General features: G+C 34.2%; 1 protein-coding gene across 1 annotated transcript; it reads left to right on the top strand.

Moving 5' to 3' along the window:
* The first annotated feature begins 4,931 nt into the window (after nucleotides 1–4,931).
* On the top strand, nucleotides 4,932–12,640 carry LOC133192269 (solute carrier family 22 member 15-like). The gene is made up of 8 exons (XM_061328267.1): nucleotides 4,932–5,249; nucleotides 7,081–7,502; nucleotides 8,411–8,635; nucleotides 8,883–9,017; nucleotides 9,241–9,323; nucleotides 11,948–12,065; nucleotides 12,179–12,251; nucleotides 12,372–12,640. Exons 1-8 carry the CDS (start codon nucleotides 4,932–4,934, stop codon nucleotides 12,567–12,569), a joined length of 1,572 nt encoding a protein of 523 aa, XP_061184251.1. The 3' UTR covers nucleotides 12,570–12,640.
* Nucleotides 12,641–12,714: the final 74 nt, after the last annotated feature.

The following is a 12,714-nucleotide window of genomic DNA, read 5'->3' as shown; positions in this document are numbered from 1 at the left end:
AGATCGAGGGGATCGATGGTGTGTGTGTGGAGGGGGGGGGGGGGTCCGCCCCCCCCCCTTCGATAAAATTTCTGGATCCGCGAATGCGTTCATTTACTTATATTTCGAAAGAAATATAACATGTAGTGATTTTCTAAATTGTATATTCTAAACAGGTTCGGGTTTCCGTTAATTGGTGTAAGATCAGTCCAGGACAGAGATAAGAAATAAAAAAGATATTCCTATCCATGTTTGTTTTCTTCTTGACCGTGTCAATAAGTAAACTAGGGAATGTTTAATGATTCCGCTTAAAGTTGAGATCGAATTCCTCTGTTTCCAGTTTCTTCTTTTAGTATTTCATGTACAGAAACTTAATCATACAGTAAAAGAATTTTGTAACTTAGACTGTTATAAAATTCTGGGTGTATTTGAAAGCGTGTATTGCAGATCCTACGTTATTTTCCCTAAAAATGTTGCAGATAATACGAAAATTTTCAAGAAATTAAAAACAATGTTGTCAGATGCAAACAGTATACTAGTATACTGCTCAAAGTTGAATTATAATTAGAAGCTTCATATCAATTTCTAATTATGATTACATGAAATGTAATTTAATTATATGTAATCTAGTCACACAGAAAAAATGACAAATTTTGAACTTTTCAAGGAGGGAATCCCCATGTCGACCATATTAACGCACTCTGAAATAAAAAAAAATGTGCACGGCTTGGTCAATATTCTTGCAAATTTTAGGTATGATAAATAATTATTTGAACCTGGTTGGATAACTTTTCAGTGATGACGTCAGGATCTGTTATATAGACGTTTTAAAGATTTTTAGGAGTTGTCTTGTATCCAAAGGTTCTCGTAACTGTAATAAAAGGGAAATGGGTCTTAGAAATAATGGAGGAATGATTGTTTAAGAGCACAGTTTCGTTTCTTTTTTTTTCTTTTCTTTTTTTTTTAAATTCTATCCAGTCTCTAATAAGTTCGGTAGATGTAGGTGTCGGTAAGTGACTTAAAGCATCGCATTTTTCTCAGGGAAAAGGGAGCAATTGTGATTTTTCCATACCATGAAAATTCTCTCTCTCTCTCTCATCTATTTTTCTATCATAATCATCTATCTATCTATTGTGAACATATATGAAACAATGGTTGACTCATTTATTTGATAGTAAGAAAATAAACATTAGCCACACTACTCACTCGACTGAAATTTTTACCTCCTTCACTAAAACCTTTTTCTTTAAAAAGTTATGCAGTCAGATTACTTCTAAATCTGTAATTTGATATTATAAAAACGCTAGACATGTCAATAACATGTTTTAATTACCATGTAAATGCATTTTTTCCGAGGAATCATTGTGGATACATTTTGAATAAAGGTTATGCGGCTCTCTTCTTTAATATATTAGGGTGCGTAATTTTTTTTTCAGGAAAGTTTATCTCAATTTTTTCATCTATTTTACGTTAACTCAAATTTATTGAGAGAAATAATATCAATGTCATACCAGTCATGTAAATACATATATTTGTGTAGGAAAGATAGAGAGTTGGGCTGAGGGACCTTCTACTTGTCTTCTCCTCGTTCTCAATGAGGGTAGTTCAATTCATCAGATTTTCGGAAGAAATATAACAAATTAATGCTGTCTATTATTAAAATCTAAGTCCAGAATTTTTGTTTTAAACGTATTTTTTCAAAGTGCGTTAAGTGTCTCCATGGTAAAAAATGTTGATGTACACTCTTAGCGCACTTTGAAAAAAATTTCAAAGTGCGTTGAATTTGTCTAAAATTTAACGCACTTTGATTTTTTTTTTTTCAAAGTGCGTTGATCTTATCCCAATTTTAATGCACTTTGCAAGATTTTTTCAAAGTGCGTTGTCACACTGCTGATATTCTTGTTTCATCAACTTGTTTGTCAATAATTTACCTCGTTTAAGAAATTTTCCATACGTAGAGCATGCTCTTGCGTATCGAATCAGCTGAGAGATATAAACCCCGTATGCAGGTGATTATGGTATATTGCTCCAATTAAGTAAGGGAAGTTGACGACTGAAAAGTTAAAGTCATCACGTTCATCATAAAGCTTGGTTGTTAGATTACCATTAACGTCTTTTTCTAGTAAAATATACAAAAATGAAACAGATGTGTCAGATTCCGTGGTATCTTTTATTTCATGCTCACCGGGATAAATCGTATCGACATAAGAATGGAAATAAGACTGGAGGACAGACTGCATCATATATTTCGGATATACAGAGATTTTTTGAAAGATCTAAAATTTGTGGTTGACATAATTTTTTTCTAAACATAAATATATTTGGAGTTTTACCAAATGCCCTTAATTCCTAATACTACTCAAATGTTTTACATTCTGAAATGAAATGGAATTTGACCTAGCTGAGTTACATTGCGTACGTATATAGTCTTTCATTCAATAGAATAATTGACAATCTACCACCAACTGAAATTAAGGTGTCGATTTGAAATTCTAAATTTTATTAGTATTTCTCGTAGTTTACTTGAGAAAATACTCAAATATTTTCACGTATCAATATCGCTTAAAAATTTTGTAGATTTGATCACTTAAAAATTTTATAGGTTTGACCTTTTGCTGAGTTATTTATATCACTGCCGCCATTTATTGGATAAATTGGTAGAAGTGCCGAGTATACATGTAGGTATAAATTTGCAGCCCTCCACCAGCAAGTGGTGGCGTCTCTATATGATTGAAACATTCTCGAGGGGGACGTTAAACAACGAAGAATCAAACTAAATTCAAGCCACATATTTCCAGTTTTTTGAAAGTTATTTAAAGCAGAACAATTAGTGGTAGGAAACTGTCAAAATAAATAAAAACTGGAATGATGAAATAAATGAGATAAAGAAAAAGCAAAGGAAAATCATGACATGGCAACAAATGATCATGATGTTCATCATCATCATCAGCAAATAGCAGTTGATACTTGTTTACAACCTGTGGATGTTTCTCACGAGGTTTTGGACCACTATTTCGATGATAATTACAACACTGCATCCGGAGGGGAAAAATCCAGTGCGAATGTGGCAGGAACCAGGAAATGAAGCTAAAGCATTTCTCTGCCATATCCCTAGTGGACAATGACTTGGAATAAGGAAAGAGGAAAGTGAAACGAGAATAACACTGTAAAGATATAATAAAAACAGAGTTATGAATGTAGATGTTAGATTTGCAAAAGATAACAAATAATTTTTTTAGTCAATCCATGTCAGAGTTGAATCAAGTTATAGAGAAAACACATATTTTCAGTTCGATAATCGTTTCAAAAATAGGAAATAAAAAGTTAGTTACTTCAAACATAGTGCAAGATCCAAAACTTCTCTCAATGTATTGATATATGAGCTGTTGTTTTTTTCAAGAATCTTATTTTGCTGTTAAATGTGCTATTATGATGATTTTGCATGTTATATGTACTTGTACATCATTAAGACAAAATATTACTATCAAACTTTATTTAAAAAAAAAAATATACAATGGATCAAATATGTAGCAATTTGTCATCCTCACAACGTCAGGGGTCCTGTGTCAACTCGTTGCCGTTCGACCTCTGACTAATTTCATTTGATATCTTGCGGGCTGATGCAGAGACGTCCTTCGGGAAAATTTAAAATCTTGATTGTTTTTCTAATCTCTCAACCAAGCACAGTAAGCTTTACGGTGATAAACAATGCGTAACAGGTGCATTTTAGGTGTCAACTGACTCCTTTCTGTTGACATTATCTGTCTACTTCAATTTGATTGGTGTTTTTCAATGAGAGAAGCAAGCCCAAAGGTATCAAATGAAATTTGTCAGGGGTTCAACGGCAAAGTTGACACAGGACCCCTGACGTTGTGAGGATGGCAATTTGTAAAAAATCTGTTTCTGTACAGGATAACAATGATATTTTTCCATCATGAAATCAGAGCCTCATATAAGTTTTCCCAAAGAGAAACCCGACGAGAGAAATTAACAATCCTTCATTTTTTTTTTTTTTGTAAATTAAATAGTATAAATTACCCTTTTACAAGAAAAATTCGGACATAAAATTTTCAGCTTATATTAATCTGAAATGAAACATCAGAGTGTGCATAACTGACTGTTTTTGGAAGTCTCTCTCAAGTCTCACTCTCAACACTTTTTGTTTCAAAATTTAGAAATAACTTAAAAAGGACTATAACAGCTAGAGGAAGAAAAACAAAACAAAACACGGAGAAAGTGGTGTATTATACAATAGTCGTAAATTTGTATGATAGATTCTATATCGGGAATCCCCTTGTCCGGCAGTCGGCTGATATAAAGCTTTATTCAATAGCTGATTATCCTCATAAACTCTGCAAAAAAAAAAAAAAAAAAAAAAAAAAAAAAGGTAGCGAACTTCCAGCTACGACCATCAGTCAAACTTTATTTCACTGTGCTGTTTCAACTTCAGTTTTTGTTATAAAAACGGAGTTTTCATTTATTCATTATTCAGAAATACATGCATGCATCTTTATAATTATACTGAATTGGGGATAGTACAAATATACAATAGAGATAAGTATACAAGGGAGGTAAAAAAAAAAACCCAGACATGAATGTACATAAAAAAATAATGATTGGAAAAAAATCAAGAATTAAAATCGCTTGTTTATTTGAAGATTAAGAATTACGTTTGAATAACTTGATTTTGAGTTTCCTTATCCAATTAACAGCGAAAAAAAGATGTTCTAGAAATGTCATCCAAACATTGCCTACAAATGTTGTCGATAATGCTTGAAGGCGGAGGAGACAAATGTAAAATAACATAAATATATCCATGTTTATGCATACTAGTATATAAAGTCAAACATATGAAATCTGAATGAAGGACCTGTGTGATTTGACTTCATTAATGCAAACTCACACTGACTAAATTTGTGACAACTTTCGAGTTAATATTGACGAACGGAATAATGTCTGATGAACTAAATCATCTTTTAGAAAACGTTCTCTTGGATACTGGAGGATTGGGATGCTTCCAGTTTATCATTATTGCTGTTATTAATCTTGTTAAATTTCCGATCACGTGGTCTGTGCTGATGATGACGTTTGGGGGCGCCACTCCTGATTGGTGGTGTGACGACTATAGAAACTCTTCAATGTTAGAGGAAGATAAAGATGCTGGTAACGAGTCTGTCACTTCGTTCTTATTCAAAAAGTGCAGTGTGAACGGTTCTGACGCGTGTAGGGATGTGCATTTTGATTCCGATATGAACACGATTATTAGCGAGGTAATGTGAAATTTGCTTGAAATGAATTTTATATAAAGCTTCTTAATACTTGTACTTTCATCTTACTTTGCTATTGGCGAAGATGAACATTAAATTTGAAGTTTCTTACCGTCAGATCCATAGAACACTGGGGGGGGGCCCCCTTTTTCTGAGTTTTAATATTTTGCTATAGTAAATTTTCCTATAGATGCTGCCCCCCCCCCCCCACTTTTTGATGTTGTAAGGTCGAGCACTGATAAATTCCAGGATGTGGACAGTAAATTAGTTTTTTTTTTTGTTTTGCTTGTCAGATTTTTTTGGGAAGTTGTCCCCCTCCCCACTTTTGAAACCATTGCTACGGGCCTGATAGTGCATATTTCAGCGTCATTAATCAAAAAACGAGTAAGTCAAAGGTCGATCTTCACCAATGGTCAGTTATTTGACAGGACACCACCCCATCCCGCGCACCCTCGGTGATTGTTGGACTTTTAATTGTAAATTATTTTGCTACAACGTAGTTACAATGTCTGAAACATATAACCGTAACTTATCATTCTGCTAAAATAATCGACTGTGAAATACCTGTACTTATAGTATGTCACTTCGTTGGTTTACATTGGTACCTCCTGGGTTATCAAGCTAACTAAAATATGTATTGTAACTTCAGGCTAATGTTGTCAGTCACATACTAGTATATATGTAATGTCTCAACAGATACTCCTGTTTCTGTAAACTGCCGTCGTACATCATAGTAATATTCTAATCGTCAAACACGCATACGGCTCAATAACCAACGATTCCAGAGGAAAAAGTAACGAAAGTATAACAACTTTTTAAGACTTAAGTTGAACTCAGCTTATTTAAATAGACCCTTCTACTCACTTTTCCTTGTTCAATTTTTGTACCAAATACATGTCATTTGGACATTTTGATTAAGGATAACTCACGGGACGTATTGAAAACTATAGTAACATTTCAGGATTTCGCAGAGAACTTTTTATTTCGTTTCTGTTGTACTTTTGGACTTAATGAGTAAGTGTTTCGTATAGCTAGGAAGTCAACTTTTTGGCAAAATGAAAAGACAGAAGCATCTATTGAGAAGTCGCGTCTACTAGAGGCTTTAAGTATATATAGCACAAACAATTTTCTTTTCTTCAAAATTCATATATCTTTGCTTAAGAGGTGACTCTCTCACATAAGAAGAGGTATCTGTTTAGTTAAACAACTTTCTGTTTGGCCAAGTCATATTATTTGATGAAAAGTGGGGAAAGATAACTTTACAGTTCAATATAATTCTTGAAAAGTTTAGAAATTTTATGTAGTTTTGGTACTGAAAGCTTCTGGGAACATTTTCAAGAATCTATTTTTACATTTTACACACTTATAATTTACTTATTAGATTACCACTGAAAGGAATATTGAAAAAATAGCAATGTAATTCGTCTGTGTAGGAGATAAGAAAATTTGCTTGTGTTATGTATTTTTAAAACGTACTACATAATAACATACATGTACCTATTTGGTTACTATCGACAGAATCAAAATTTATAAAGCATAAAAGAAAGAATAGACTAAATAAAGGTAAACATCAAATTCATAGGATGAAACCGCACCTTTCCGTCACTGAAAGGTCTGGAAAGCTGACTGAATGGCAGAGCTCTGGCATTCAGTCACCTTTCAGCAATCTTACAGTTTATAATTGAATGGAAGATTTCATCCTGTAATTACAAAACACCCTTATAGAAGTTTAAACTGTGCGACAATTAAAATGAGTTTTATTAGTTTTAAAAGAGAGAGAAAGAGAGAGAGAGAGAGATAGCATTTTTATGAAGTATGCAATCTTGTTCTGTAGTGGCGACTTATCTGCGGAGAAAGCTGGGTGCCTGGAATCGTCATAAGTATTCAGATGGCGGGGCTGTTTATAAGCGGGTACCTGTCTGGTCAGCTGTCCGACATGTTTGGAAGAAGACTGATTATCTTCATATCCATTCTTCTAAACGCGGTGGCCAATTTCGTAGCCGCCTTCTCCACTTCTTGGCAGATGTTTGCCAGCCTAAGATTCGTTATCGGCATATCTTCCGGTTTATATTTAGCCATTTATATGACGTATATCATTGAGTTCACGCCCATGAAATCCCGCCCAATGATCCAGGCTATCCCCTCCTGGTCTCTAGCTGCCGCTTTCTATGGGCTTCTGGCCTGGTTGCTCCCTGACTGGCGGTATATACAGATAGTGACGGGGGCTGTCTCGGTGCCTTTTTTCGCCTGTTGGTTGTGAGTATTCTATAATCAGCACCCCCTACAATTATACCTATCTAAGACTATTGTTGAATGTGCATAGTCAGTCACCATTTCAACTTCTGTAAAGCATCTTTGTCTTTGAATTCGATATGCTCTGAGTAATTTATAACAGTGGAATCAGCCAAAATTTGAAAATTTATGACACCAACAGATCATATGAAAAAAAGGAATAATTGTTATACCTTCTACAAAAGTATTGACTTGGCCCTCGGGCAGAATGCGTTTTGCCGAACCATCGAATCAAACTTTTGCCTTCGGCCTCAGGAAAACAGTTCGGTTCTTGTGTCTTTCTAAACACATGTTCCTCTGGAATCCAGTCAATAAATGTATATTGTTATAACTTAAAAAAAACCCTTCCATATATAAATATATACTAACGGAAGTCGAACATCTTTTGCTGAGCGACCCCTCCCCAAAAATTAAAACCATGTTGGATCACAGGTGAGATGTTGGACCGCTATTAAGGCCCTTTTTACGTCACACTTTATTTACATTCATTAAGCCTCACCTTCGGCGGGATCATCTGACACGAGTCAACAAGCTTAATCTTATTTGCATTTATTGGTGTTCCACAGTTAAAGAATTGACCGAGTTAAATATGTATTGCGGGTAAATAAATTACACATTAAATTTTTGAAATCTGCGTCATAAGCTTGGAAGCCAGCGCAAGATTTATAATGGAAATAATTTTTAAAGGCATACCAAATATTTATTAACTGTGTTCTCGAGAAACATGTGATTTGCCGAACCCTCGAACCAAGCTATTGCCTTCGGTCGGCCTCAGGCAATCAGTTTGGTTGTAGGATCCGAAAAAAGGCATGTTAACGTTGTCCTTGAATCTAGTCAATGTATGTATGATATTACATTTGGTTTTAATTCAGCATTGTTCCAGAAAGTTTTCGCTGGTTAGTCTCCCACAAAAAGATGGACGAGGCAAAGAAAGTCGTAGATAGAATCTCCAAATTAAACAAAGTATCGACTCCTAGCCTCCAGGAAGTAGAGGGCGCTCTGGAGAAGTCCAATATCATGGACCGGAAGTACACAGTGGTCGATATTTGTAAACACGGGTATCTGCTGAAAAGGGCGGTTATTGTTTCTTTTGCATGGTAAAGTTATCTTTTCTGCTGAAAATTATATTAAAACATAAAACCAAATTTAAACTAATTTTGCAGTTAATATCCCTCACCAAAAATAGTCCTAGAAAGTACATGAACTTCAAAAGCTTGTCGATGTAATTTTTGGACGATATATATGAGGACAATAACAAGAATATAATGATTTCTCTCTCTCTCTCCTTTTTGTATTTTTAACTCTCGAATTAAATTTAATTAGATTTCTCTTTCTCAATGAAAGGATGGCGATGGCCTATACATATTATGGGATTTCTTTTGGTGTTGACAAATTGTCCGGAAGTCTGTATATCAACATATTTGTTCTCAGCTTCTTGGAAATTCCTGGGGCTTTTCTTGCATGGTATTTCATGAAAAGGTAAATTAGAAATTTAATTCATTTCGCTCAAGCCATGTCAAAGTTATCAAATATCCCGATAAACAGAGCGAAAATGCATGACAAGAAATATACAAAATTAATTTACAAAATTCATTTATTTATACCAAAGTATTCCTTTTAGTCTTTAGTAAAACACGACAGTGAAGAACAAATTCCTTTTATTTGAATGCGTTTGTTTATAAAGTATTTGCATTTATTATAGGATAGGGCGGAGGTGGGCCTACATGATATTTAGTTTACTGTCAGCAGCCGGGGGCATTGCCGTGGGATTGGCGAAAAATTTTGGTATTAAAAAAACAAGATTGATTCTCAATGCAAAATACAGTAGACGCACTTTTTTCCAGCGGGTTATAATTCTACGGAATCACAATTTTATTCAATCCGGGCATGTCTTAATTACACTTTAAGTACACTCTGTCAAATTTCCACGGAAAAATCGGGACCGCGTATATACATATATAGCTTAATTAATCCAATGCGAAAAAAGGTACGTCTACAGTATTACAATTGCTCAAAAATGGTAACATCTTGTTTGTTATCTCTTGAGTGGTAGTAAAAATGATACAAAGTAAGATAAAGTATACAGGTGACTCTCGATGGCTCTATATTTCCAAGATCTATCTCTATTTTCGAAGTAATGTTAAGCGATATCTTTGGATCCCCGCTTGGGTATTAAATGGTCACAATAACCGTTCACGTCTTTTGTTGTGAATTAAATCATGATAAGCTCTGATTGTACTGTAATTAGCGTGTGGCGGATATAAATTTATCGTACAAAATATAGTGCTAAATCTCTCAACCGCTTTTAGAAATAATACAAAAACGCTAAAAATAACAACAAAAATAATGAAACGAAGATTTTTCTATACAAATAAACATCAAAAGTAATGAATTTAATTGCAGTCTTTTGTAAGACAGCTAAATTCATATGCGTAAGGTTTTTTGATGGTCAATGTTGTCATAGTCATATTGATCCGTTTGTTTTCAATTCGACGGTGCCAGGTTAACACTGACCCAGTTTAATTCAGACCATGGTATAACATCACAAAAATATTGTTTGTATGTTGTTTAACGTCCCTCTCGAGAATTTTTCACGCATATGGAGACGCCACCACTTGCCGGTGGAGAGCTGCAAATTTTGACCTATACTCGGCACTTAGGGCCATTGAGCAGTGAGGCTTCTTTTTCGTGCCAGCATCTACTGCAACACGGGACCTCGGTTTATACGGTCTCGTCTGAAGGACCGGTTTCCACGTACCACAGTGGGATTCGAACCCGTGACGTAAGGATTAACTCCTTACTCCGCGACTCTAGAGCAGACGCTCTACCACTGCGCCACGCGGGCGACTCGTCACAAAAATAAATTTGGTGTATTGTTTATATTTATATTGTTTTTTTTTTTCATAAGATTTTTTTGGGGGGGATTTTTTTTTCATGTAAAATCCACCAGAAGCCCTTATTTTTATTAGTATAATTTTTCAATTGAGCCCGGCATACAGTACTTTCAGTACTTTGATTTCAACAAGTTACTGTGAATTTGATTTTAATTATTAGCGAATTATGTGTATACACGTATAATTAATTAGCTGTGTACTTGATTAAACTAGCGGAAGATGCTTTGGAACCGTGAAATGCGCTAAAAAGAATACACAGCAATATATGTTTATGTGCAGTAAGTAACACCTCACTGATATTTAAATGGATGAAATGTTCATAACATTAAAGATAGGTAATATAAATAAACTTTTTTAAAGAAAATCATGACAATAACAACTTAACCATGTTATTATTTTAATTTTTCATTCAAGGTTTCAAAGTTATGTCCTACAAAGTGATCAAAAGTTGTTAAGATTTATGGAGGTGATGGCAAAAAGGTAGAATTTTGAATATCGTAGAAAGTTTACAATTTCTTAATATTTTAGAAATTTAATATTTGCATCGCTTACGATCAAAATGTGTCCAAAAATATATATCAATCCAGGCATAATTTTTTTTTTTTTAACATCTGTCCTTAATGTTATTGGAAGCTTTCCGATATCACTTTAGAAGAAATTTCAATTAAAAGTTAACACCTTTGAGAAACTTCACCATTGAGGCTTGTCGTCATGTCTCTACCTTGTTTTTGTTTATGAAATACTACAATAAAATCTCAGCAATATGCTACATGTACAATGTGATTAGGCCTAGTACTTAAAATAGCCATCTTTGAAAAAACACACATGCACAAAGGTCTTGTTGGCATTTTGTTTTTCAAATGACTGTATCTTTGCTCCATTCTATTGAAGAGTAAAAATGATTTTGCTATTAAAAACATGAAACAAGGACCCACTTTACATAAATATTCATTTTCTGACAAAACAATCATTTCTTCCTCAAAAAATTAATTGAAATTCAGTTATACGAAGGTCATTTCACAAAGATTAGAGAGTAATAAACGCCCATGATTTGACAAATGTGATTGGAACATTAAGTTCGGTGATGAATACTGGATTTTTATTTGTGCAACTTCAATACCCACAAAAAACCGAACTGATTGAAAATTGAAATTGATTCTTACAAAATCGAAGCCATTGGCATTTCTATGCCTGATTCCCCCATGTTCTATATATTAATATATTTCAGATAATTCAAAAAGAGAAGAAAAAAACAAACAAATGAACAAAGAAAATGGATTAAATATGATAAAAGATATTGTATAAAACATAATCCACCAAAATTAATGAAGATGTTTTCGATCCTTCGAACTCTAGAAGTCTAGAAGTTTTCAGTGGTGCTGTGAACTTCGAATTGTTGAGAGTCACCTGTTTTAATATAATAACTCCCGAGAGCATCAACAACAAAATCTTTACGACACCCTCTGAACCTCTTGTATGCTTCTTAAACTCCTGTTTGATTTGATGTTCCTGCAGATTTTAACAATAGTTGGGCTGTTATCAATGGATTCGCCTTTGTGGCTAAGCTGGGTTGTGCGGCTGGGTGGTCTTGTTTGTTTATCATCACCACAGAGTGCTACCCAACTGTACTAAGGCAAGAATTTTATACTCAAAGTTTACATAAAATTCAGGCATCTCACCGAATACTTTTGAACATAAGTTGTTGTGAGTTATTCATGTGATATTAAAGTATTATCTTGCTTTTAGAACCACTGGGTACGGATTAGCAAGCTCCTTGTGTAGGATCGGTCCTATTCTGGCTCCGTTAGCTCTCAGCACAGTTAGTATACTGATTATCGATTTGTTGTTGCATGGTATAATTATTTCAAGTTCAATTTTTTTTTGAAATATCAAGTAAAAAGTACTTAATAATGTGAATATTTATTTTTTCTCTAATTAGAGCGACACCTACAAGGGCTTCCTGTACTTCACTTGTGGAGTTGTGACGTGTATTTCCGGTTTGTCTATTTTCTGTATCCATGAGACAAAGGACCGTGCGCTAGAGGATCTGATAGGGACGGATCGAATGGAAGTGTCACTCAAAGTGACCGACAGTGGGATACAAATTACAAATGACAATACTGTTGACAAAAAATAAAACTCAAAAGTAATATTAGTGTTTAGTTACATAGGCTTATAATAATTATGTACTGTGATCAAGAAAGAATAAAGTACCTGTGTATCTTGATTGGAGCTTGTCGTGAAGAAAAATACGCAGTGGTTAGAGTGTTTGCTCTAGAGTC

Source organism: Saccostrea echinata, unplaced genomic scaffold (assembly GCF_033153115.1).
Source record: "Saccostrea echinata isolate AGI-Se365-2 ecotype Australia unplaced genomic scaffold, CSIRO_AGI_Sech_v1 ptg000025l, whole genome shotgun sequence".
Lineage (NCBI taxonomy): Eukaryota > Metazoa > Mollusca > Bivalvia > Ostreida > Ostreidae > Saccostrea > Saccostrea echinata.
Note: the sequence above shows the minus strand (reverse complement) of the source record. Positions and strands in the feature narration are given on the sequence as shown.

Coding starts and splice junctions, on each gene's coding strand:
- LOC133192269 (XM_061328267.1), top strand. CDS start 4,932: ATGTCTGATGAACTAAATCATCTTTTAGAAAACGTTCTCTTGGATACT. Junction 12,066..12,178: donor TGCTACCCAACTGTACTAAG/GCAAGAATTTTA, acceptor TCTTGCTTTTAG/AACCACTGGGTACGGATTAG. Junction 12,252..12,371: donor CTCCGTTAGCTCTCAGCACA/GTTAGTATACTG, acceptor TTCTCTAATTAG/AGCGACACCTACAAGGGCTT.